We start from the raw sequence: 27,771 nt of genomic DNA on the forward strand, positions 1-27,771 counted from the left end.
CTAAAATTCAGGCAAAACTATAATTTCTAACGAGAGTTTGTGCATTTTATTTTTGGAAAATAAAGTTTCCAAATTAACAGATTTTCCACTCACCTGATTTAAGAAAAGAAAATTCTGTCTCCCCTATTTAATATTTATTTTTTTCTCTTTATAAAATTCGGGAGAAAAACTAAAATTCAGGCTAAACTATAATTTCTAACGAGAGTTTGTGCATTTTATTTTAGAAAATACATTTTCCACGTAAATACATTTTCCAATCGTCTGATTTTTGAAAAAAAGTTCTGTTTCCCAGCATATTGGAGAAAAAAAAAAAGAAACTCAGGATAAATTACAAGAGTTTTTGTAATATATTTTGGGAAATAAATTGCAGTTGTTCTTTGTAACGTATGCTGGGTTTGATCTAACAGCTGCGGTTGAAACCAGGGATGACAAAATCGATTTTGCAAGCGTAATGAATTTGTTCCTCTTTATTTGGTCATTGAAAATTTTGATCCTCTCTTTGCTTAGGCAGGTGCATGCATATCAGAACTGATCTTTTGTCAATTGAATTAAAAAATCCAGGTAAAAGGGATTTGTAAATGATGTGAATCTCTACAACTCAAATATCTGTACACTGGTGCGCAGTCATGTTGGAACAGGAAGGGGCCATCTCCAAACTGTTCCCACAAAGTTGGGAGCATCAAATTGTCCAAAATGTCTTGGGATGCTGACGCCTTAAGATTTCCCTTCACTGGAACTAAGGGGCCAAGCCCAACCCCTGAAGAACAACCCCCCCACACCATAATCCCCTCCCCCCTCCACCAAATGATTTGGACCAGTGCACAAAGCAAGATCCATAAAGGATGAGCGAGTTTGGGGTGGAGGAACTTGACTGGCCTGCACAGAGTCCTGACCTCAAACCGACAGAAAGCCTTTGGGATGAATTAGAGCAGAGACTGAGAGCCAGGCCTTCTTGTCCAACATCAGTGCCTGACCTCACAAATGCGCTTCTGGAAGAATGGTCAAACATTCCCATAGACACACTCCTAAACCTTGTGGACGGCCTTCCCAGAAGAGTCGAAGCTGTTATAGCTGCAAAGGGTGGGCCAACTCCATACTGAACCCTACGGACTAAGATTGGGATGCCATTGACCACTATCTGACCAGGCCATAGCTGAAAGACGGTTACAGCGCGGTCGAGTTTTTCTGGGAGGGCGTCCACACGCCCCCCTGGAAGACCCTGCACATCCCGGATTGCGGTAAATAGCCGCTGGTGACGGAGCGATCACTTGTAAACAAACCGGACGGACTAAGACTGGGATGCCAATAAAGTTCATGTATGTGTAAAAGGCAGGTGTCCCAATACTTTTGGTAATATATATATATATATATATATATATATATATATATATAAAGTATCTCACAAAAGTAAGTACACCCCTCACATTTTTGTAAATATTTTATTCTATCTTTTCATGTGACAACACTGAAGAAATGACACTTGTCTACAATGTAAAGTCGTGAGTGTACAGCTTGTATAACGGTGTAAATTTGCTGTCCCCTCAAAATAACTCAACACACAGCCATTAATGTCTAAACCGCTGGCAACAAAAGTGAGTACACCCCTAAGTGAAAATGTCCAAATTGGGCCCAAGGTGTCAATATTTTGTGTGGCCACCATTATTTTCCAGCACTGCCTTAACCCTCTTGGGCATGGAGGTCACCAGAGCTTCACAGGTCACCACTGGAGTCCTCTTCCCCTCCTCCATGATGACATCACAGAGCTGGTGGATGTTATAGAATTTGCGCTCCTCCACCTTCTTGTTTGAGGATGCCCCACAGATACTCAATAGAGTTTAGGTCTGGAGACATGCCTGGCCAGTCCATCACCTTTACCCTCAGCTTCTTTAGCAAGGCAGTGGTCATCTTGGAGGTGTTTGGGGACGTAATCATGTTGGAATACTGCCCTGCGGTCCAGTCTCTGAAGGGAGGGGATCATACTCTGCTTCAGTATATCACAGTACATGTTGGTATTCATGGTTCCCTCAATGATCTGTAGCTCCCCAGTGCCGGCAGTAGTGATGGCCGAACGGTTCGCCCGGCGGTCGTTTCGCGGCGAATTTCCGACTTTCGCCGTCCGCGGGTTCGAACGCCTTTTTCCGTCGTTCGCCCCGGCGGACTTACGTGTTTAATGTATACAAGAACTTTAACCTTTCGTGACACGTTTATCATGTGTTACAGGACAACCAATTGAGACATGACAGCTCATGGACACTTGGACATTCCCCCTAACCTATAAATACACCCGATCCGGTGGCCATTTTACATTCTTTCTTCTGTCACTGTAGGGAAAGGATCCTGTGTGGAGTAGGGACAGAGAAAACGCTAGCTATTTGGTACACAAAAGTTCTTTTCAGGACTGGTATAGGTGTTAGGTCAGCAGCCTGAGTTTCTTTTGTCAGTTTAGATAAAGGGACAGAGCGCTGTATGCTGCTATTTTAGGGACAGCTCAGCCAGATTAGTCTTTCTTCATCATCATCATCATCATCATCATTAGCTGTTACTATCAGGTCCACAAAAGAGCTGTTCCAGCTAATCGTTCCAGCCTACTCTTTTTTGCCAATTTGTATAGGGACAGGCAGGAAGCAGTGTGTCAGGCAGTGAGGATAATTTTAAAGACTTGCTGTTACTATTAGTTCCACAAAGGTTCTTTTCAGGACTGGTATCAGTGGTACGGTAATAGGCTTGTACACGTATAATATTCTTTCTTCCAAATATAGAAAGAATATTATACTTGACTGCTGCCCTTCTGCTGCAGTCTGCTAATCATTCACAACTCACTTGTTCCACAAAGCTCTTTATCAGGACTGGTAACTTGGTCTGTCTACGGTGCTACGGTACATAGGCTTGGGTGCGGTACAGTCTGCTGTTCTGTAAGGACCGCTATCGGTCCACAATACATAGGGTTGCCGTGCACTACTGCTGACCGCTGCCCTATACTGCAGCAGTCCTTCATTGGTATAGGGACTGACGTACAGTCTGCTAATCACTAACACACAACCTGCTTGGTCCACAAAAGTTCTTATAAGGACTGGTAACTTGGTATAGGGTGCTACGGTACATAGGCCTGAGTGCGTTACAGTCTGCTGTTCTGTAAGGACCGCTATCGGTCCACAATACATAGGGTTGCCGTGCACTACTGCTGACCGCTGCCCTATACTGCAGCAGTCCTTCAGCGGTATAGGGACTGACGCACAGTCTGCTAAACACTAACACACAACCTGCTTGGTCCACAAAAGTTTTTATAAGGACTGGTAACTTGGTATAGGGTGCTACGGTACATAGGCCTGAGTGCAGTACAGTCTGCTGTTCTGTAAGGACCGCTATCGGTCCACAATACATAGGGTTGCCGTGCACTACTGCTGACCGCTGCCCTATACTGCAGCAGTCCTTCAGCGGTATAGGGACTGACGCACAGTCTGCTAATCACTAACACACAACCTGCTTGGTCCACAAAAGTTCTTATAAGGACTGGTAACTTGGTATAGGGTGCTACGGTACATAGGCCTGAGTGCGTTACAGTCTGCTGTTCTGTAAGGACCGCTATCGGTCCACAATACATAGGGTTGACGTGCACCACTGCTGACCGCTGCCCTATACTGCAGCAGTCCTTCAGCGGTATAGGGACTGACGTACAGTCTGCTAAACACTAATACACAACCTGCTTGGTCCACAAAAGTTCTTATAAGGACTGGTAACTTGGTATAGGGTGCTACGGTACATAGGCTTGAGTGCGGTACAGTCTGCTGTTCTGTAAGGACCGCTATCGGTCCACAATAGATAGGGTTGACGTGCACCACTGCTGACCGCTGCCCTATACTGCAGCAGTCCTTCAGCGGTATAGGGACTGACGCACAGTCTGCTAAACACTAACACACAACCTGCTTGGTCCACAAAAGTTTTTATAAGGACTGGTAACTTGGTATAGGGTGCTACGGTACATAGGCCTGAGTGCGTTACAGTCTGCTGTTCTGTAAGGACCGCTATCGGTCCACAATACATAGGGTTGCCGTGCACTACTGCTGACCGCTGCCCTATACTGCAGCAGTCCTTCATTGGTATAGGGACTGACGTACAGTCTGCTAATCACTAACACACAACCTGCTTGGTCCACAAAAGTTCTTATAAGGACTGGTAACTTGGTATAGGGTGCTACGGTACATAGGCCTGAGTGCGTTACAGTCTGCTGTTCTGTAAGGACCGCTATCGGTCCACAATACATAGGGTTGACGTGCACCACTGCTGACCGCTGCCCTATACTGCAGCAGTCCTTCAGCGGTATAGGGACTGACGTACAGTCTGCTAAACACTAATACACAACCTGCTTGGTCCACAAAAGTTCTTATAAGGACTGGTAACTTGGTATAGGGTGCTACGGTACATAGGCTTGGGTGCGGTACAGTCTGCTGTTCTGTAAGGACCGCTATCGGTCCACAATACATAGGGTTGCCGTGCACTACTGCTGACCGCTGCCCTATACTGCAGCAGTCCTTCATTGGTATAGGGACTGACGTACAGTCTGCTAATCACTAACACACAACCTGCTTGGTCCACAAAAGTTCTTATAAGGACTGGTAACTTGGTATAGGGTGCTACGGTACATAGGCCTGAGTGCGTTACAGTCTGCTGTTCTGTAAGGACCGCTATCGGTCCACAATACATAGGGTTGCCGTGCACTACTGCTGACCGCTGCCCTATACTGCAGCAGTCCTTCAGCGGTATAGGGACTGACGCACAGTCTGCTAAACACTAACACACAACCTGCTTGGTCCACAAAAGTTTTTATAAGGACTGGTAACTTGGTATAGGGTGCTACGGTACATAGGCCTGAGTGCAGTACAGTCTGCTGTTCTGTAAGGACCGCTATCGGTCCACAATACATAGGGTTGCCGTGCACTACTGCTGACCGCTGCCCTATACTGCAGCAGTCCTTCAGCGGTATAGGGACTGACGCACAGTCTGCTAATCACTAACACACAACCTGCTTGGTCCACAAAAGTTCTTATAAGGACTGGTAACTTGGTATAGGGTGCTACGGTACATAGGCCTGAGTGCGTTACAGTCTGCTGTTCTGTAAGGACCGCTATCGGTCCACAATACATAGGGTTGACGTGCACCACTGCTGACCGCTGCCCTATACTGCAGCAGTCCTTCAGCGGTATAGGGACTGACGTACAGTCTGCTAAACACTAATACACAACCTGCTTGGTCCACAAAAGTTCTTATAAGGACTGGTAACTTGGTATAGGGTGCTACGGTACATAGGCTTGAGTGCGGTACAGTCTGCTGTTCTGTAAGGACCGCTATCGGTCCACAATAGATAGGGTTGACGTGCACCACTGCTGACCGCTGCCCTATACTGCAGCAGTCCTTCAGCGGTATAGGGACTGACGCACAGTCTGCTAAACACTAACACACAACCTGCTTGGTCCACAAAAGTTTTTATAAGGACTGGTAACTTGGTATAGGGTGCTACGGTACATAGGCCTGAGTGCGTTACAGTCTGCTGTTCTGTAAGGACCGCTATCGGTCCACAATACATAGGGTTGCCGTGCACTACTGCTGACCGCTGCCCTATACTGCAGCAGTCCTTCATTGGTATAGGGACTGACGTACAGTCTGCTAATCACTAACACACAACCTGCTTGGTCCACAAAAGTTCTTATAAGGACTGGTAACTTGGTATAGGGTGCTACGGTACATAGGCCTGAGTGCGTTACAGTCTGCTGTTCTGTAAGGACCGCTATCGGTCCACAATACATAGGGTTGACGTGCACCACTGCTGACCGCTGCCCTATACTGCAGCAGTCCTTCAGCGGTATAGGGACTGACGTACAGTCTGCTAAACACTAATACACAACCTGCTTGGTCCACAAAAGTTCTTATAAGGACTGGTAACTTGGTATAGGGTGCTACGGTACATAGGCTTGAGTGCGGTACAGTCTGCTGTTCTGTAAGGACCGCTATCGGTCCACAATAGATAGGGTTGACGTGCACCACTGCTGACCGCTGCCCTATACTGCAGCAGTCCTTCAGCGGTATAGGGACTGACGTACAGTCTGCTAAACACTAATACACAACCTGCTTGGTCCACAAAAGTTCTTATAAGGACTGGTAACTTGGTATAGGGTGCTACGGTACATAGGCTTGAGTGCGGTACAGTCTGCTGTTCTGTAAGGACCGCTATCGGTCCACAATAGATAGGGTTGACGTGCACCACTGCTGACCGCTGCCCTATACTGCAGCAGTCCTTCAGCGGTATAGGGACTGACGCACAGTCTGCTAAACACTAACACACAACCTGCTTGGTCCACAAAAGTTTTTATAAGGACTGGTAACTTGGTATAGGGTGCTACGGTACATAGGCCTGAGTGCGTTACAGTCTGCTGTTCTGTAAGGACCGCTATCGGTCCACAATACATAGGGTTGACGTGCACCACTGCTGACCGCTGCCCTATACTGCAGCAGTCCTTCAGCGGTATAGGGACTGACGTACAGTCTGCTAAACACTAATACACAACCTGCTTGGTCCACAAAAGTTCTTATAAGGACTGGTAACTTGGTATAGGGTGCTACGGTACATAGGCTTGAGTGCGGTACAGTCTGCTGTTCTGTAAGGACCGCTATCGGTCCACAATACATAGGGTTGCCGTGCACTACTGCTGACCGCTGCCCTATACTGCAGCAGTCCTTCATTGGTATAGGGACTGACGTACAGTCTGCTAATCACTAACACACAACCTGCTTGTTCCACAAAAGTTCTTATAAGGACTGGTAACTTGGTATAGGGTGCTACGGTACATAGGCTTGAGTGCGGTACAGTCTGCTGTTCTGTAAGGACCGCTATCGGTCCACAATAGATAGGGTTGACGTGCACCACTGCTGACCGCTGCCCTATACTGCAGCAGTCCTTCAGCGGTATAGGGACTGACGTACAGTCTGCTAAACACTAATACACAACCTGCTTGGTCCACAAAAGTTCTTATAAGGACTGGTAACTTGGTATAGGGTGCTACGGTACATAGGCTTGAGTGCGGTACAGTCTGCTGTTCTGTAAGGACCGCTATCGGTCCACAATAGATAGGGTTGACGTGCACCACTGCTGACCGCTGCCCTATACTGCAGCAGTCCTTCAGCGGTATAGGGACTGACGTACAGTCTGCTAAACACTAATACACAACCTGCTTGGTCCACAAAAGTTCTTATAAGGACTGGTAACTTGGTATAGGGTGCTACGGTACATAGGCTTGAGTGCGGTACAGTCTGCTGTTCTGTAAGGACCGCTATCGGTCCACAATACATAGGGTTGCCGTGCACTACTGCTGACCGCTGCCCTATACTGCAGCAGTCCTTCATTGGTATAGGGACTGACGTACAGTCTGCTAATCACTAACACACAACCTGCTTGTTCCACAAAAGTTCTTATAAGGACTGGTAACTTGGTATAGGGTGCTACGGTACATAGGCTTGAGTGCGGTACAGTCTGCTGTTCTGTAAGGACCGCTATCGGTCCACAATAGATAGGGTTGACGTGCACCACTGCTGACCGCTGCCCTATACTGCAGCAGTCCTTCAGCGGTATAGGGACTGACGTACAGTCTGCTAAACACTAATACACAACCTGCTTGGTCCACAAAAGTTCTTATAAGGACTGGTAACTTGGTATAGGGTGCTACGGTACATAGGCTTGAGTGCGGTACAGTCTGCTGTTCTGTAAGGACCGCTATCGGTCCACAATAGATAGGGTTGACGTGCACCACTGCTGACCGCTGCCCTATACTGCAGCAGTCCTTCAGCGGTATAGGGACTGACGTACAGTCTGCTAAACACTAATACACAACCTGCTTGGTCCACAAAAGTTCTTATAAGGACTGGTAACTTGGTATAGGGTGCTACGGTACATAGGCTTGAGTGCGGTACAGTCTGCTGTTCTGTAAGGACCGCTATAGGTCCACAATAGATAGGGTTGACGTGCACCACTGCTGACCGCTCACCTATACTGCAGCAGTCCTTCAGCGGTATAGGGACTAAGAGTTTTGTCACAGGGTCATTTAAAAAATGACATGCAGAGGAAGAGGCAGGCCCTTCCGCAGGGGTGGTAGGGGTAGGGCAGGAGCAACAGGCTTGAGCCAAAGTGGGAAGTTGCAGAAGGTGCGTTCAATTACTTTAAAGGATGCACCAGACTTGGTTGAGTGGCTCGCTCAGCCTTACTCTTCTGCACCCTCCTCATCCTCTCGATCTGCACCCTCTTCTTCACTCTCTGCTATGTGCACCCCCAAAGACACTACCACCAACAACACGACCACCACCACCACCACCACATACCTTCCGCTTGAGTCACTGGAATTATTTTCCGATCCATATCAAGAGGACATTTCTGATGCGCAGCCACTCTTGGTATTGGATCAGGAAGAGGAGGTAGCAACAAGCGCTACTCAGCAGTCTGACGCCAGTACCCAGATCAGCCCAAGGAGGAGGTTGGTCCCCGGTGTTGCTGCCTACTCTACTTATAGCGGTGGGGAAGGTGACGTTGATGATGACGTGTCTAGTGATGTCACGTGGGTGCCCACAAGAGAGGAAGAGGAGGGGAGTTCAGAGGGAGATATGGACCAGCAGATAGGGAGGAGAAGCAGCAATGACTTACATTGCACAGCAGGGACAAAGCAGACTGCAAATGTATCAGGAGCGAGTCATCGACCATGTACGGTCACATCTGGCGCTCCCAGGACACCGGCACATGGCTCCGCAGTGTGGGCTTTTTTTAACGTGTCCGCTGCTGACAATAGCGTTGCCATCTGCAATCTTTGCAGTCAACGCGTTAGTCGCGGTAAGCCCAATACTCACCTAGGGACGACCGCCTTAAGAAGGCACATGAGCAGCCATCACCGAGCCCAGTGGGAGCAACGGAACACACAAAGCCACACTGCAGGCTCTCACCGTCCAGCCTCGTCTTCTACTTCTCCTTCTCCTCTCTCCTCACAATTGTCCTCCACTCCACCTTCCATCACGCCAAGCTCACATTTTTCTGCAAAAAGGCAGGCTTCCGTGGGCCTAATGTTTGAGCGTAAAAAAATGATGACGCCGGATAACCCTCTTGCCCAACGGTTGGCGGCTGGCTTGTCAGAACTCATAGCCCGCCAACTACTGCCATATAAACTGGTGGACTCGGAGGCCTTTCGCAAATTTGTGGCCATTGGAACACCACAATGGAAGGTCCCAGGAAGGAAGTATTTCTCAGAGAAGGGCATCCCAGAGCTATATGGCCATGTTCAGCGGCAAGTGAATGTATCTCTGGCACACAGTGTCGGTGCCAAGATACATCTGACCACAGACACGTGGTCTAGCAAACACGGGCAGGGAAGGTATATCAGTTTTACTGCCCACTGGGTGAACCTTCTGACGGCCGTCAAGCATGTAACCCGTGGCACCCGTGTAGATTTGGTTTTACCGCCACGGATTGCATGCAGGCCTGACTCTTCTTCTCCTCCTCCTACTCCATCCTCCTCCCTCTCCTCCTCAGCTGCCTCCTCCTTTTCCGCTGCTAGCGTCTCTTCCACTGCACCGCCCAAGCTCCCCAGAACCTATTCCACATGCCAGGTGAGACGTTGCCATGCCGTGCTGCGTCTGTTGTGCCTGGAAGCAAAGAGCCACACTGGCCCGGCACTCCTTTCAGCTTTGCGTTCACAGGCAGATGAGTGGCTAACACCGCTCAATTTGACAGTTGGTAAAGTGGTGTGTGACAACGGTGCCAATCTGCTTAGCGCATTGAAACAGGGCAAAATCACGCACGTGCCGTGCATGGCACACGTCTTAAACTTGGTCGTGCAGCGATTCCTTGTCAAATACCCTGGGGTCCAGGACATCTTGCGGCAGGCAAGGAAAATCTCGGCCCATTTCAGAAGATCTTACACGGCCATGGCTCGCCTTGCTGACATTCAGCGGCGACACCATCTGCCGGTCAGACGTCTTATTTGCGATTGCCCGACGCGATGGAACTCAACCTTCTATATGCTTGATAGGCTGCTCCAGCAGAAACGTGCAGTTAACGTCTACCTGTATGAACTCTGCGAAAGAAACGGTTCTGGGGAGCTGGGTTTTTTTTCACCGCGCCAGTGGCTGCTCATGCGCGACACATGCAGACTTCTGCGGCCATTTGAGGAGATCACCAAACTGGTCAGTCGCAGCCATGGCGCCATCAGTGACATGGTACCTTATGCCTTCTTTCTGGAGCGTGCATTGCGTCGTGTCATTGATCAGGCTGTGGAGGAGCAGGAGCGGGAAGATGAGGAAGTCGCAATGCTGGATGAATTCCCAGGGGGGGCTACTCTATCTGAGACAAGTCAACAACAGGAGTCTGATGAGGAGTCAGAGGAGGATGGTGCCGGGGCGGATGAGCAGGAGCAAGAAGAGCATGCTTTAAACCTTTCTGGGATCCCTGTTGTGCGAGGATGGGGAGAGGAGAATGAAGAGGACGACATTATCCTGGATGATGAGCAGGAGCCAGGCCACCACACCGCTTCCACTTTAGTGCAAATGGGGGCCTTCATGCTCCAGTGTTTTAATAGGGACCCCCGTATAAAAAGCATGAGGGTCAAGGACCAGTACTGGGTGGCAACGTACTTAGACCCCCGGTACAAACACAAAATGGCGGAAATGTTACCGCCGTCGCAGAGGGCTGTCAGAATGCAGCACTTCCAGGCCTTGCTTCGAGAAATGCTGCATTCTGCTTTTGCGTGCGCTGGCAGAGGAGCAATTCCCACTCCCAGAGAAGGATTTGCGGGTACCAATCCAACAGCGCCTGCAAGAAGAGGCCGGTTTGAAGATGTGTTGGTGACTTCGGATATGAGGTCATTCTTTCAGCCGACCCATCGACAGGTGTCATCCGGATCCAGCATCAGGGAACGCCTAGACCGTCAGGTGTCCGACTACATTGGGTTAACGGCCGATGTGGACGCTCTGAGGAGTGATGAACCCCTAGACTACTGGGTGGGCAGGCTTGACCTCTGGCCAGAGCTTGCCCAATTTGCAATCGAACTGTTGGCTTGCCCCTCATCCAGTGTCCTGTCCGAAAGGACGTTCAGCGCAGCAGGGGGGATTGTGACCGATAAGCGTACTCGCCTAGCTCACCACAGTGTTAACTACCTCACATTTCTAAAAATGAATGAGGCATGGATCTCGGAGGAATTCAACACATGTGATCAGTAGACCATGTATATGTCTATAAACAATTTTTGGAATCAAGCACACAGACCTTCTTAATTCATTTGGCTCACTTCCCTGACCCAAAAAAGCACACCGTACTATATGCCCCTACCCTCCTCTTTGAAGAGGTTGAGCGGTGTCATATTTCTACTGGGGCTGCTTATTATGAGGGGTTCCCACCATCCCTGTGCTGTGCTGACTTCCTCCTGGGTGTTCTTATTATGAGGGGCTCCCACCATCCCTGTGCTGTGCTGACTTCCTCCTGGGGGTTCTTATTATGAGGGGATCACACCATCCCTGTGCTGTGCTGACTTCCTCCTGGGGCTGCTTACGGTGCTGCTGTCAGCGCTGTATGTCACGGAGCTGCTGTCAGCGCTGTATGTCACGGAGCTGCTGTCAGCGCTGTATGTCACGGAGCTGCTGTCAGCGCTGTATGTCACGGAGCTGCTGTCAGCGCTGTATGTCACGGAGCTGCTGTCAGCGCTGTATGTCACGGAGCTGCTGTCAGCGCTGTATGTCACGGAGCTGCTGTCAGCGCTGTATGTCACGGAGCTGCTGTCAGCGCTGTATGTCACGGAGCTGCTGTCAGCGCTGTATGTCACGGAGCTGCTGTCAGTGCTGTATGTCACGGAGCTGCTGTCAGCGCTGTATGTCACGGAGCTGCTGTCAGCGCTGTATGTCACGGAGCTGCTGTCAGCGCTGTATGTCACGGTGCTGCTGTCAGCGCTGTATGTCACGGAGCTGCTGTCAGCGCTGTATGTCACGGAGCTGCTGTCAGCGCTGTATGTCACGGAGCTGCTGTCAGCGCTGTATGTCACGGAGCTGCTGTCAGCGCTGTATGTCACGGAGCTGCTGTCAGCGCTGTATGTCACGGTGCTGATGTCAGTGCTCTGTATTACGGTGCTGCTGTCAGTGCTCTGTATCTCCTGCACCCTCTTGTTTGCCTACCCTGGTCCCTGACCTTCCCTCTCCTCCATTGCCTTCATTAGCTCCATAGTCCTGAATTGTCAGAACAATTTCCCAAATAAAAAAAAAATGCTTGTAGTTATCGATCCCAAATTCACCTCATACATGTATTATGCTATTGTCCAGGTGGTGGGACTACGTGCTACCCCCTAATAATTACCCCGTGGCCGCAAATTCGACCTAAAGGTTTGCGAAATTCGCCTCCCATTGAAGTCAATGGAGCCCGCGGCGAACGGTCGTTTTCGCGAACGTTTGTGTCCGTTCGCGTTTCGCGTTCGCGAAACGTCCCGTCGGAAGTTCGTCCATCACTAGCCGGCAGCACTCAGGCAGCCCCAGACCATGACACCCCCACCACCATGCTTGACTGTAGGCAAGGCACACTTGTCTTGGTACTCCTCACCTGGTTGCCGCCACACACGCTTCACACCATCTGAACCAAAGAAGTTTATCTTGGTCTCCTCAGACCACAGGACATGGTTCCAGTAATCCATGTCCTTAGTCTGCTTGCCTTCAGCAAACTGCAGGCTTTCTTGTACATCATCTTTAGAAGAGGCTTAATTCTGGGACAACAGCCATGCAGACCAATATGATGCAGTGTGTGGCGTATGGTCTGATCACTGACAGGCTGACCCCCCACCCCTACAACCTCTGCAGCAATGCTGGCAGCACTCATACGTCTATTTCCCCAAAGACAACCTCTGGATATGACGCTGAGCACGTGCACTCAACTTCTTTGGTGGACCATGGCGAGGCCTGTTCTGAGTGGAACCAGTTCTGTTATACGGCTGTATGGTCTTGGCCACCGTGCTGCAGCTCAGTGTCAGTGTCTTGGCAATCTTCTTATAGCCTAGGTCATCTTTATGTAGAGCAACAATTCCTTTTTTTCAGATTCTCAGAGAGATCTTTGCCATGAGGTGTCATTTCGAACTTCTAGTGACCAGTATGAGAGAGTGAGAGCGATAACACCAAATTTAACACACCTGCTCCCCATTCACACCTGAGACCTTGTAACACTAATGAGTCACTGACAGCGGGGAGGGAAAATGCCTAATTGGGCCCAATTTGGACATTTTCACTTAGGGGTGTACTCACTTTTGTTGCCAGCGGTTTAGACATTAATGGCTGTGTGTTGAGTTATTTTGAGGGGACGGCAAATTTACACTGTTATACAAGCTGTACACTCACTACTTTACATTGTAGACAAGTGTCATTTCATCAGTGTTGTCACATGAAAAGATATAATAAAATATTTACACAAATGTGTACTCACTTTTGTGAGATACTGTGTGTGTGTGTGTATATATATATATATATATATATATATATATATATATATATACAGTAATTTTCTTATGACCTATGAATTTTCTTAGGTAACTGAGCACACTCAACTCTACCTGTATGTAATAAAAATCTTTAGCTAGACTGACTATATATATATATATATATATATATATAAAAAAAATATATATATATATATATTTATGGTTCAGAGCCCTATGTCCGATACGTATAACGATGACAAACAGGGTTAACATAAACTTACCACTTGAAATAGACCTGAGGGTGTGCCCTGGTCTAACGTACGGTATACCAAAATAAGGGGGCATACCCTAGATAAGAAATGAGGATTAAATGAAATGAACATGAAATGAAGTGAAATGAGTAATCTGTGAGGAGTATGATGCCTTGAGAAATGCCCTAAAAAGGGGATGGGAGGGTGGGTATTGCACACCGGAACCGACAAGGAACACAGCAGAATGGGCTGATTAAATACCCCTCCGGGCTCCTCCCATAAATTCCGGCCACCGTACTGGCTGATAAGGAACACAGCTGAACGGGCTGATCAATTACTCCTCCGGGCTCCTCCCATAAATACAGGCCACCATACTGGCCTTTCAACTTATGGTTCAGAGCCCTATGTCCGATACGTATAACGATGACAAATAGGGTTAACATAAACTTACCACTTGAAATAGACCTGAGGGTGTGCCCTGGTCTAACGTACGGTATACCAAAATAAGGGGGCAAAAACATACTGGTAGGGAATTGCTCTTTATTGATTGAGTTTGATCACTGAGTGAGTTTAACAGATGCCTGAGCTATTTCCACCTGAGGATTGTGGCTGTACTGGGTGAAGCAGACAGACTCCTACCTGCCTAGCTATTCAATGACATCGTCTGGGGACCCACTGTTACCGATTCTGTAAAAGTGGATGTCTACGCTGGAGCTTACTTGCTGCTCTTTGAAACCGCTAGGGGAAGTACGAAGTGATCTTTGTATCAGGCTAAGTAGCGTCTACATAGCTCTCGGCGTGCTGGATTACCGCAGGTGAACTTGCCAGGTCACAGGAACCTGTAGTAGGCCAACACCTGGCTGCTTGTAGGACCATGCTAGGGGAGAGAGCAAACGAGGGGATAGTCAGGATGGTCGGAATACCCTTAAGGATGTCACCCGTTCGGGTAAGCATTTGTCACCGACCATCGGTTGGATTTCCTGGACTTCACGAAGCACGGTTCAACATGAATAAAGTAGGTTTGCGGGGTCCGGCAAGGACAATAAATGTTGCCTGCCGGCTAGGTATGGCCGAACAGCGTTATGGGATAGGCAGCTGGGTATGACAGTATGACGGAAAGGCCAGTAACTGCCTGATGTTGGAGGTTTCATAGGAGTGGTGTGTCCGGAATTTCTGAAGGCCCTCCAGGCCGTCTGGTAGTTTGAGCATGTTGCGAGAAAGTGAGACGTTTACGAGTTTGGTCGCTGTTTGTAGATACAGTACTAAACCGGGGTTTAGGTGAGACTGACCAAGGACAATGGCTGACACTGGATCGGCTCCAGTCAGATACAACAGCGCATCCACTACGAGATTGCTCTAGGCCAGGAACAATGTATAGTCAACTTTAAACTGAATTATAACGACAGCTGTACCAGCCTACCCAGGCAGGACATGACTGCTAAGGATTTAGACCTATCTTGCAATAATCTCAGCTGGTTGCCTGATGGTGGCCAAAAATTGCAGCGAAGCCTGTGATGGTCGCTACATCTGTCCCTAGCTGGGGTGATAGGGGCGAGATGGATGGTATAAACATGATATACCGATCTACGTAGTACGGAACCTCTGATATTGAAAGATCCGTGGCATCCAGATTAAGGGTCTGACAGGGGCCCTGAATCTGGGAGGAGAAGACGAGGATGCATGACATAAAGGCCAACCCTGGGGAATGACCATATTGCAGAACTGAGCATACCCGAAACAGACTGAAGCTGCTTCTAGGTATACCCCTGTGTGTGGGTGAAGTGTTTGAAAAACTGACCTGATAGGGTCAGCTTGTCAAGGGGGAAACTGGCGTGCGAGGATGTTCTACATGTCCCTAAAGATGGCAGTTGTGATGAGCAAGCGTCTAGCGTTGGCAGATGTTTCTGGATACCCGTTAGAGAGGATCTTACTGTATGGGCCATCAACAGACGGCTCACCGGGGTCCTGTAAGGATAGAAATTTCAGGTGCTGGCTAGATATAGCCTGACCGTGTTACGAGAAGAAGCCAGCTGCGTGTGGCAACTCGACCTCTGGTGTAGGACGGAAGCTGAACTCAACTGCCCAACGGGAGAAATGAGCGTCAGGGATGGCGAGTGGCGTAGTCACTGGGGCTAAGTGGCCAAATGAGTACCGCTGAAAAAGATGTGTGGCTGAGTGCCAACAAAATGCTTGCAACGATCACAAGTTATGCTAAGTTGCACGCCTAGCCGTGATAGCAAGTGTAGCGCTTAAATGTGTGCTCACAATGATAGCAAGGGAGTTAACGTCACTGGAGATGCGTTTGTGGTGGCTGGACTCGGTGGTGTCGCAGACGTCTGGACACAGAGCTGTGAGCAGTATGACCTGAAAAGGCTGAATAAGTTATGCCAAGATGCGTGCTTGCTACGATTGCAAGAAGTTATGCTAGGATGCGTAGTTAGCTAGGTTGAAAAGACAAAGTCCACCCAGCCCACGACAAAATCAACAATTTAGACGAACAACATTGCACAACCCGACACACCCAATGCTATCCCCACAGCTGATCCAGAGGAAGGCAAAAAACCCCCGCAGAGCATGCTCTAATTAGCTACAGCAGGGGAAAAAATTCCTTCCTGACCCCTCGAGCGGCGATCAGATTTCTCCCTGGATCAACCTACCTACAATATAGCACCCCGTTATACTACATACGTTAGGAAGATATCCAGGCCTTACCCAGCAATGCACTGAGCCAGCCAGAACTGCCTGCCAGCAAGGATAGTACTAGGTTCGTGCCTGGGGCTTGCTAGTGACAACTGCAAAGTTTATGCTAGGATGTGTGCTAGCAACTATTGCAAGAAGTCTATGCTTGGAATGCGTGTTTGCAACGATTGCAAGAAGTTTATGCTTGGATGTGAGTCTGCCATGATTGCAGGGAGTTATGCCTGGGTGTGCTTGTGATGACTGCAAGATGTTTGTGATTGGATGCGTGCTAGCAACAACTTGCACAGAGTTGTACTTGGATGCGTGTGAAATGAATCCTATGAATTGGTTATGTGATAAATCCGACCCAACGATCGTGGAGTAGATGACAATGAATCCGATATGAATTGTTGAGTTATACCCATAAGGCTGAAAAGACGGGTGCGGATTAATGCGTCGCTGGTTTGAGGGATTTGAGTTGGTAAGCGATGAATATGTGGAATGAAATAAATGAAATGTTTGCCATGATATAGACAAGAATTGGTATGTTTATGATCAATGATGAGTTGGAACTGCGGAGCACAGAACGAAATGAGGTAAAGACACCTGGGGCATGCCTAGATGAATCAGTGCATGGAGGGTGCTGCTGGACTTGACTGACCTGTAAACACAAAGGCAAAACCAGTTGAGGATTCCATACCTGTCATAGACAACTGGCCAAACGGTGACTCCTAATGGGAGTGGTGAGCTTTGAAATGAAACGAAATGACATAAAAAATGAAATGAGACAAACAAACACAATGAAATGGTTTTTTTTTTTTTTAGATATATATATATATTTTTTTCTTTTCCCCCCTTTTTTTTTTTTTTTTCATTATTATTATTTCTTCCTTCCCCCCCCCTTTTTTTTTTTTTTCTTTTTTTTTTTTTGAAATGAAATGAAATGAGACGAACAAACATAAACGAAATGTTGCCTTTGATGAGAACCTGCCATCGCAGAAGAGCAGCTCGGTCGTGTCACAGGCGCCACTGACAGCGAGCCGGACTCTGGAGCATGTACTGAAATGAGGCAATTAGTGAAATGAGGCCAAATGAGCATGGCCCCCCGTCCAGAACCCGAATTTGTAAAACAACTGGGTTTGAACCGAGGTGCAGGAGGTGTCAGTGAGATGAGTGAAATGAGTGAATCCGCCATGACAGAGGCCCGAATTGCCATGCCGTAACTTTGCGACTGAGCACGAAACAGACTCTGGAGCATGTACTGAAATGAGGCCAGTCCTGGGGCACGCCGAGACGAATTAGAACATAGGTGTGACTATTCGTGTCGGAGCGTGATAGGTGAAACGAAATGATACCCATGACAAAGACAGGGATCAACGGCTGCGCTCAAGAATCAACGGTGAACCCTGTCTCTGGAGCATGTACTGAAATGAGGCGAAGCAGCTGGGCACACCGGAACGAATCGGTGCACATAACTGCGACAGGATTCGAATCGGAGCGTAATAAGTGACATACCATGACAGAGACCGGAATCAACGAGTGGCCCACCGATTCGGTAAAGAATCCGTCTCTGGAGCATGTATAGAAATGAGGCCAAACAACTGGGCGTACCGAGGCGAATCGGTGCATCGATATAATGCGACTGGATTCGTAACGGGGCGTGATAGGTGACCAGAAATGATATGCCATGACAAAGACAAGAATCGAAAACCGTGGCTGAACCTGCGAATGATTCTGTCCCTGGAGCATGTATTGAAATGAGGCCGACAACTGGGGCACACCGGAGCGAATCGGTGCATCGGAGATGCGACTAGATTCGAAACAGAGAGCGACTCGTGACCGAAATGAAATGAAATGATTGAAATGATCGAAAATTATTGAAATGATCGAAACGATTGAAATGATCGAAATGATAGAAATGATTAAAACGATTGAAATGATCGAAACGATTGAAATGATTGAAACTCTCCAGTTAGTTAGAATTTAGGACGTCTGTTTGGGAATTTTCGAAATGATCCGAACGATTCGGACGTAGGGACCCGTGATTTGGTCGGTATGCGGAAGGTTTGAAAAATGAAACGCTCGATGTGGTGTCATGAACGAGTGACCACGACTTCTTTCGAGAAGAATGAAATGAAATGCAATGATTAAAATGATTAAAATGAGCCGGTTAATTAGAATTTAGAACATCTGATTGGGAATTTCGAAATGAACCGAACGATTCGGACGTTTCAGTAGAGACCAGTGATTTGGTCGGTATAGCGGGTTTGTGAAATGAAATGCTCGATGTGGTGTCACGAACGGATGACCACGACTTCTTTCGAGAAGCAAGGAGCACAAATGTTTAGAGGTAACGGACGCGTGAACGATATCGGAAAAATACGAAGGTGATATTTCAGCGAGTGGTTCGTGAGTACAACAGATCACAGTTTAGTGACATGAATAACATGAAATGAGAAATGGGAGCCGAAGCCCTACCCGTGACCGCCGAACCAGATGCGTTGCACGACACCGGCAAGTTTTCGAGTGTTGCGCCTCAGACAATACACGAACGCTCACGACGGCAAAACCGACTGTAACACGAGGATGAAGACAGGACTTCAATGAAGACGGAACACACGAACACTGCACTCATTCTATCGAACGGTCTCGAATAGTCGGCCCTAGATCTGTGGCGTAGCTAGTATTGCACACCGGAACCGACAAGGAACACAGCAGAATGGGCTGATTAAATACCCCTCCGGGCTCCTCCCATAAATTCCGGCCACCGTACTGGCTGATAAGGAACACAGCTGAACGGGCTGATCAATTACTCCTCCGGGCTCCTCCCATAAATACAGGCCACCATACTGGCCTTTCAACATATATATATATATATATATATATATATATATATATATATATATATAGTCAGTCTAGCTAAAGATTTTTTTTACATACATGTAGAGTTGAGTGTGCTCAGTTACCTACTTATTTTTCCCGGCTATCCAAAGCTATACACTAGTAGATTTTCAAGAGAACATTCATAAGAAAATTCCCAGATGACTTGACGAATGTTGTTCGAAAGTACTTAAAATTTTTGTTTGTCTTTAGCATTCAATTAAGTATAACTTCCCAAACGAAAGCCACATGCACTATTAGAAATGAGTTCCTTCCAGAAAAATTTTCCATCCTACTTTTTTACATTTTCTCATCACTGTAATCAAAAACCATCAATTTGGCTCAATTAAAGTGGAAAATTACCATCCCCCGCCTCTTCTTTTTTTGAACCCCCACCTACCTGGTTTCAGGTCCTGCACATTTGCACATTTAAGATATTTACCCGCCCAGCGGATCCAGCGTTGCCCTGCTGAGATCCGTTCTTCTTCTCTGCACCCTCCTTGGTTCCGCACTGCCATCTTCTGTGATGCCATCAGTAAGCTCTTCAGGGTTAAGTCGGCGGCTTCACCAATGACGTACCAACCGGTCCCGCCCCTCCTCCTTTCCCATGTGTGACCTCATTGGCTTCACCGATGACTTTGCGCCCCTCCTCCTTTCCCAATGAAGAACTATGCCTCCTGGGATTTGAGACATACATATTCTAGGAGGCGATGCGGGCAAAGTGCGTATCAATTGCCTAGACAAATTACATGCTCCGAGGGGAGGGGGGGGCAGGCTTTTTTTTTACAAAAAATTCAAAATAAAGGAAACAAACAAATGCCGATTTCTGGAGAAAGAAGGTTGGATGGGAGGCAACATGCCCTGGAGGGTGTAGTTCCGCTTTAATGTGTAGAAAATAAAATGATTGAAAACTTTTGTATGAAATTCTAGTGTAAGGCCAGCTTAAAGGGTTGGTTCAACGTTACACAAAAAATGAAAAGATGAACTAACATTGTACACCCCACCCCCCCTAGTTCCCGCTGTACTTACCTACAGAGATGCTGAGCTGTCATCGCCCACCCAGCCAGTTCCGTGGTTTGGGGATTTGAAATCCCTTCTCTTCTTCGTCAGTGCTTCTGGGACAGATCAGGTTGATTGTGTTTGGTCAGCACTGTCAGATTGACCAATTAGAATCCATCTGGTCCATCCTGGAAGTGCTGAAGTAGAAGAGTGGGGAATTCAAATCCCTGGACCACCGGATTGGCTGTGTGGGCACTGACAACTCTGGAAACCCCAGAGATACTTACAGTGGTCACTGGGGAGAGTGTACGGTGTTAGTTCACCCTTTTTTCTGTAAAGGTCAACTAACACTTTAAGGCAGGGTTTCTCAACCAGAGTTCCATGGAACCCTAGGTTTCCTTTAGAGGTTGCTAGGGGTTCCTTGAGCAATGAGCAAGTTCTACCTCTCAGATAAGCTCCCACTGACACCATTGATCGTTTTGGCTATTTGTAAGAGGTAGTTCTTTCCAATGACCACAAGTGTAAGGAACATTCTTCCCACCATCACACTAATGTATCATGAGTTGTAGATATAGTCATTTTTAGCTAGGATTCCCTGAGACCAGAAAGTTATTTCAAGGGTTCCTCTGTGTTGAAAAGGGTTGAGAAAGGCTGATTTAAAGTGGTTGTAAACCCTTACAAACCACTTTGACCTACAGGTAAGCCTAGATTAAGGCTTACCTGTAGGTCCAAGAAATATCTCCTAAACCTATACGGAGTATCCAACGGACCAAGTTTTCCAACTTGTCCGTAAAATTTTCCGACAAAATGCTCCGATCATGTGTAGCCTACTCCGACGGACAAAGTGCCACGCATGCTCAGATCAAATTCCTAGACCAAAGCTATTGGCTACTAGCCTGAACGTAGTCCCGTCGTAACGAAATAACGTCAACACGTTATGTACGATCGGATTTTCCGACAACTTTGTCCGACCGTGTGTATGCAACCGTTTCGGACAAAATCCGTCTGACAAAATCCATCGGACAAAATCCAACGGATTTGGTTGTCAGAATGTCCGACCGTGTGTACAAGGGTTAAGGGGCCAAACTGTGGCCAGTAGGGGTTTGGGAAAGGCCCTGGTAAACAGTGCCCCATCATTGGTTTTAGCTAAAGTGTCCTATTGTTCGTATCAGCGGGAGGAATGGTGCCCCATTGTTCTTGTCTGTTGGAGGAATGGTGCCCTATCATTGGTGTCAGTAGATGGCATAGTCCCCCAAGGGGTAAATAAAGGCATGCAAAGGGCCACATCAGGCCGGCTGGCCACAGTTTCGAGACCACCGATCAACCCATAGACTGGCTCTGGACATGAGGACATCAGAAACAGTACACCCCTGGCTCGTGAGGGAGCACCATTTGCCGGCGGAGCAGAGGATCGGGTGAGTATACAGCTTTCTCCTCTGTCTTAGACAAAACGAGCAGTTGACCCGTGCAGTGTAGACACAGCCCCAATGTATGAGAAAACCTTTTTTTTGACCTGGAGTTGGGCTTGAAGTCATGACACTCCATGATGAAAATTTTGGTAAGGAACTGAGTGGAAATCTCCAATATGTAAAGCGATACCACCTTTGACAGTTGTCTCCAGAACAATGGTCTACTTTGGAAGATTTCCTCTCCTCTCCTGGTTCTGTCACATCTATAAAATGCTGGGTTTCCCCTCGCTTTCTGTCCTGGTAACAATGATTGCAAGAACATGAGGTAGGTGGAATCTCCCTAGCAGGGGCACAGACCGTAAAACCATAGGAGAGGTTGTAACCTTTGCACACTCTCCCCATCTATATAACTGGTTGACTGATATCATCGGCCCATATAATGATATTTATTTTTTAGGCAAGAAACAGAAAGTCACAACCATGACCATTCTGGAGGAGTATAAAGCTACCGAACTGTCATTCCTGCTACTTTTGCATTTTTCCCATCATCCTCTATTTATGTAAACATGGACCTAGAGGTGATATGCCAAGGATTAGTCCTCTTTCAGTCAATTGTTGCATAGCATGGTTGTTTCATTGATACAGACCATCTGTAGTACAGCGCTTATCCTATCCTGTCTTATCTCTCCCGCAGACGTTGGGTCTAACTCCACCACATTATCAGGATGTACAGTTTTATGGGCGGAGGCCTCTTCTGTGCCTGTGTGGGCAACATACTTCTGGTGGTCTCCACTGCTACTGACTACTGGATGCAATACCGTCTATCCGGATCCTTTGCGCACCAGGGCCTCTGGAGATACTGCGTGGCCGGAAAATGTTCCATGCAAACAGAGAGCATCGGTAAGTAGGTACCTAAGAAAAAAAAATCCACTTTTCTAGGGAACGTGTGCTGAGTATAGAGGCTGCCATTACTGATCCTTTTTCCTAAAATTTTATTTGCCTAGCTTTCACTCACAGTTAATGACTTTCTTTGACCACTGACCTAGAAAGAGCATTCCTAGCCATATGTCCCATACCAGAGTGCTTTACCAGTTGTTCCATGTACTTCCAAGTTAGGTTTTACATCAATTCATGTTGGCCACCAAATAGATCCAGCTAAACCAGTAGTCTTGTGGCTTGTCAAGAGATAGCAAGGTCCTCATTGCAGGCCTCAAGACTACTGGTTTAGTTGGATCTATTTGGGTTGGGTGGCGTGTCCTAATTAGCAGTTTTGTTCAGAAGTCTACGAGTAATTCAGTAGACCTAAGAACTGCCAGACAGGGAAAGAATTGGTCTTGTGGCCTGTCATTGGACAGTGGGAAGATTAAAGTAACTCATCTGAGATGCATTCTAAAGAACCAACTTGACCAGGAAAAGGCTAGGTTGTATTAATATTTTTGATTGTGTTGATGGTTTTTCTTGGATCTAGGGTGGGATAATTTGCTCTCACCACTTCCATTCCATTTTCTGTACCCCTTCTCTAGAGCCCCCCCCCCCCAACAAACTGACCTTTCCTTCCATCTTGCATTCCCCTTGACTGATCCTACAATTTATGATGTGCTTTTCTTATTACTTTGTAAATCTATTGATGGAGATATCCCTCTCATTTGGATTGTAGGCCTCTGGAGTTGTGTTTAGGATAATCCTTAAATTTCATACCGGGAATGTTCTCATTGTCTTATCTCTTTGAAAATGTGAAAATAAACATTTTTTTACAAAAAAATAAAAATAAAGAACCAACTTGAATATACAGTATAAAAGGTATCCATAGGCGTCTACAAATACCTGTCTTACAGAGATCCCATAATCCAGAGACATTCTTAAATGCAAACATTGATTTTAGAAAGGAAAGTCTAAGGCCGCGTACACACGGGCGGACTGTTTGCCCAACTAAGTCCGTCAGACAATCCGACAGACAGTCCGTCCTACTTTCGAATGAACGGACTTGACCACACACGATGAACAGACAGTCCGCCGAAAGCTTGCGCGATGACGTGTACAGCACGTACGACGGGACTAGAAATACGACGTCCAATACACTGCAATGCAACCTTCCGCTGTGTAAATCCTTTCTGAGCATGCGCCATACTTAGTCCGTCGAACTAGCCTACTCACGAGCGGACTGTCCGCTGAAACAAAGTTTGGACGGACAATATTACGGAAATTCCGAAAGACTTAGTCCGCCAGACTGTCCGCCGAAAAAGTCCTCTGAAGCCCACACACGAGCGGATTGTCCGCTGAAACACGTTTCAGCGGACCAAGTCCGTCAGACAGTCCGCCCGTGTGTACGCGGCCTAAGGCTAGCTCACTTTTTCCTGCCTCCTGTGTCTCGCCATTGGTCTTTAAACATGGCAGGTAGCCTAACTGGCCAATAGTGACAAACAAGTGGTGGAGAGAGAAAGAACTGTTTCATACATGCTTTCTGATAGCCATAGATTTCCCATGGCACACATACCGATAGGGTTCTTTTTCAAAAAGTTCTCCAGGCCACCCATTTACATGGTCTTCACCATGGCAGCTGGAACCCATGTTTGTGTATTCTTCTGTGATCCTCCCCTAGAAACCCTAATTGCAAACTTAGCCAACATCTAATAAGGATCTGGGTCCCTTAAACTTTGGCATTAAAGCCATGGTTCTTTCTATATTAGCCAGAAAATGTTACATCTGATCAGGGCTTTTTTTTCAGAGAATAGGTTCAGATACTCCCCTCTTCCACCTAACCCCTTTTTCCACCTCCAAGCACTGTCCCTAGGTTGCACCCCTACCCACCTCCCAGTGCCGCCCCTTTTGGAGAATACAGAACCAAGTATCATTTTGTGCTGCTAAGAACTGGAATTTGTTAACAATAACAAGAAAAGCAGTAAAGTAGACCCCCTGCAACCAGCAATGATAGATCCCCCAGCAATAATAGACCCCCGCAACAAAATACCCTCCCAGCAATAATAGATTCACTGCAGCAACATACAGATCCCTTCCAGTGACAATAGATTCCCTCCAATCAGTAAACTTAGATCTCCCCCAGCAACAATAGACCTTCCACAACAAAATAGCCACCCAGCAGCAACAGACCCCCCAACAACAACAGGTTTCCCAGAAGCCAGTATCAATAGACCCTCCAGTACATAGAAATTATAGACCTCCTTCTTCAACAGCAGATCCCCCCAGCAAGAAGTTGACTCCCCAGAAACCTACTACCTCCCAGCAACAATAGATCCCACACCAGCAGCAATATAGCTCCCAAGCAACCATAGACCCCTGCATTAATAGACCCCCCCCAGCAACAATAGATCCTCCAGCAGACAGCATCAGTAGACCCTCCAGCACACCCCAGCACCCTTGCCATGACATACATTCAGCGCTGGAGGTGCTAGAACTGCGTTTCCGCTGAAATCTGATTAGGATGAAAGTACCTAAGTCATGGCCATTTGGGAACTGGCCAGTAAGATCCTGTCTTCCATAAGAACCAGTTACAATATCCATTGTAGGCGTAAAAGAGGCTACACTTCTACCTATCCCAGTGTCCAGCCAATGACATCACATAATTGACTCTGAGCCAGTCATGTGATGGGCAGATCTTCCCATGTGAAGCTATCTTTGTCCCGCTGATTCATGTTCCCGATGAATTTCCTGAGCAATCTTAATAGGCCTTGGGTCAAATTTTTAAGATGTCCTTTAATTATAGTGGAAATTGGCTGTGCAATGCTTATTGGTTATCTTGTTGAATTTTTGTTCTCTTCCAGCTTATTGGAATGCCACTCGGGCCTTTATGATCCTGTCTACCTTGTCCTGCTTTGCTGGCATCATCGCTGGGATCTTGTCCTTCGCCCACTTTTCCAATTTCCAGAGATTTAACAGATCCTTTGCTGCAGGCATCATGTTCTTCATCTCCAGTAAGTGTCTGCTTTATAATAGATGCCATGCCATGTACAGTAGCAGACTTTAGAAGTATGTGTCAGTGTTCTGCAATGTACTGTAATTACTCCCTAAAGCACATTCACAGTGTGCTGCGATACACCTGCGTTAAAAGCAAATCACACAAACATATTTGCTCTGTGTGTCCCAATACGCTTTGCTTTTTTGCACATTGAGTTGGGTTGACAGTCCTTTCATTTTGAATGAGCAGCCTAATGCAAAGTGTCTAACTGCACCAAAATATGTATAGAAAAAACAGAACTGCGCTAGCCACAAATACCCAATACAAATAGGGTATATAGAAGTGCAAGACCCACACTGTGGGTCTTAGTATCTAATGTCTCTAAGACCACCTCCAAAGTGTAGTGTAAACCATATACGGATAAATGCAATTAAATACAAAAACAAACCATAAATACGTGTCAATAATGTGGATTCTCCAAAACACAGTATAAGTATATCAAACTCTGTGTATGTACCCCTAAACAATAAAAATAAGAATATGGAAAAATATTTGCAATTAAGCATAAATGGGCTATCAAAAAAAATTTATATTTGTGTTTAGAGACACTCTATATAATGTCCATATAGTCATATGTCAAAAATAATAATAATAAAATGTCCATATAATAAACGAACACCAGTGAAGCAAAACTTCAAATGAAGTACGGCAGTGAAGAAAAGTTCCACACGGCTGAATTACAGATACACAAATTGAAAATCTTCTCCAAAGATGTGGTGTGCTTATCCCATCACCGAGTGAATGAATTAGCTCCTTACCAGATCCAAGCGACCCCCCGTTACAGAGGGTCACCACAAGCAGCAGCAGTCAAAGGGTATCCGGATAGCACTTCCTCCTCAGGCGATCCCGAATCTTTCACGCGATAGGGTTATGGCTGTTACTCACTCCCAACTCGACGTGGTATCACATAAGGAAAAACATAGGCTCCAGATAGTGTAAAACCAAATGACTTTAATTTTTAAAAACGAACGTAAACACTTACATAAAAGACTTTAAAAGCAGGTTCAAAACAAAGACGTGCACCGGCCGGATACACGCCAACGCAGAGACCAACCCGTCCTTCCTGGTCCACAGAAAACGAACACGACTGGGGTGACGTCGACACGTTCGCACCGCCCTACGCGTTTCGTAATAATTTACGTCGTCCAGGGGCACGGGCGGCGTGCGACGTCACCCCTTTTATAACCATCAACTTAACCAAGCCTCACTTTGGGTCAGCGGCCATCTTGGATGTCACATAAACATTAAGAATCAAAAACCGTAGGCCAAGCCTCACTATCAATCACGAACGTCAGATGTGCGTATCCGCAACGAACGTCCTATGGTTGCGGACCATACCTCGTTTCCATACGAACGTCATATGATCATAAACCAAGCCTCGCTTCCAGGTATTAACCCTATCGGCAGAGGGACGTGGCAAATACCCTCATTTTAAGGTTCCCTTCCTATATCCCGAAACAGGGTATAGTGTAGATCACCAAAAAAAAGGGGTAAAATAAAATGGAAAATGGTAATGAAGGGAAAATCAATAAGGTAAAAAGAATAATAATGATAAAATAAAGCAAAAAATGGAATAAAATATCACAAATAGGAATAAAAATACATCGAAAATTCTGCGTTTCCTGATGTATTCATACATCCATCAAATTCAATTAAGTATAGGCAAATAGGTATAGAAATACATCAAAAATCATGCGTTTTCTCGATGTATTTATATAGCCATCAAATTCAATTGAGAAATGGGATTACTGTAGACATGTATTTCAAATACCTTGCTGTCTCGCATATTCCCCAGGGGTTATTCTAGAACACCCCAAACAGATGTCGAGGGATACAATTAAACATAACCTAGAGGGCCGCCAGACCCAAAACCAGGCTTACCAAACAAGAATATGCTCTACAGTGGTATATACCAAAATAAACAGCAAGAAAAAATACAGTAGAGTGGTTTTTCACAGTAACTAATACAGTAAACCGTGGTGGAGAAGCGTTACATCAAACAGGTCACCTCAAGAATTATTAATAAAGGCATTTACATCGGTGTCCACATTAAGGCCAAACGGAACATATGTTTTTAATTTATGGATCCAGGCCATTTCGAGCTTGGA

General features: G+C 46.7%; 1 protein-coding gene across 1 annotated transcript in view; it reads left to right on the forward strand.

The window, feature by feature from the left end:
* The window catches only part of LOC143933617 (lens fiber membrane intrinsic protein-like), a 40,461-nt gene that overhangs the window by 1,335 nt on the left and 11,355 nt on the right, over nt 1–27,771 (forward strand). The window contains exons 2-3 of the mRNA XM_077456566.1: nt 22,385–22,590; nt 25,470–25,619. Of these exons, the coding sequence (XP_077312692.1) occupies nt 22,416–22,590; nt 25,470–25,619 (325 nt within the window). The 5' untranslated portion in view covers nt 22,385–22,415. The remainder of the gene's footprint in view (nt 1–22,384; nt 22,591–25,469; nt 25,620–27,771) is intronic.

This window comes from Lithobates pipiens, unplaced genomic scaffold, assembly GCF_037356315.1.
Source record: "Lithobates pipiens isolate NorthernLeopardFrog02 unplaced genomic scaffold, aLitPip1_a1.2 Scaffold_27, whole genome shotgun sequence".
Lineage (NCBI taxonomy): Eukaryota > Metazoa > Chordata > Amphibia > Anura > Ranidae > Lithobates > Lithobates pipiens.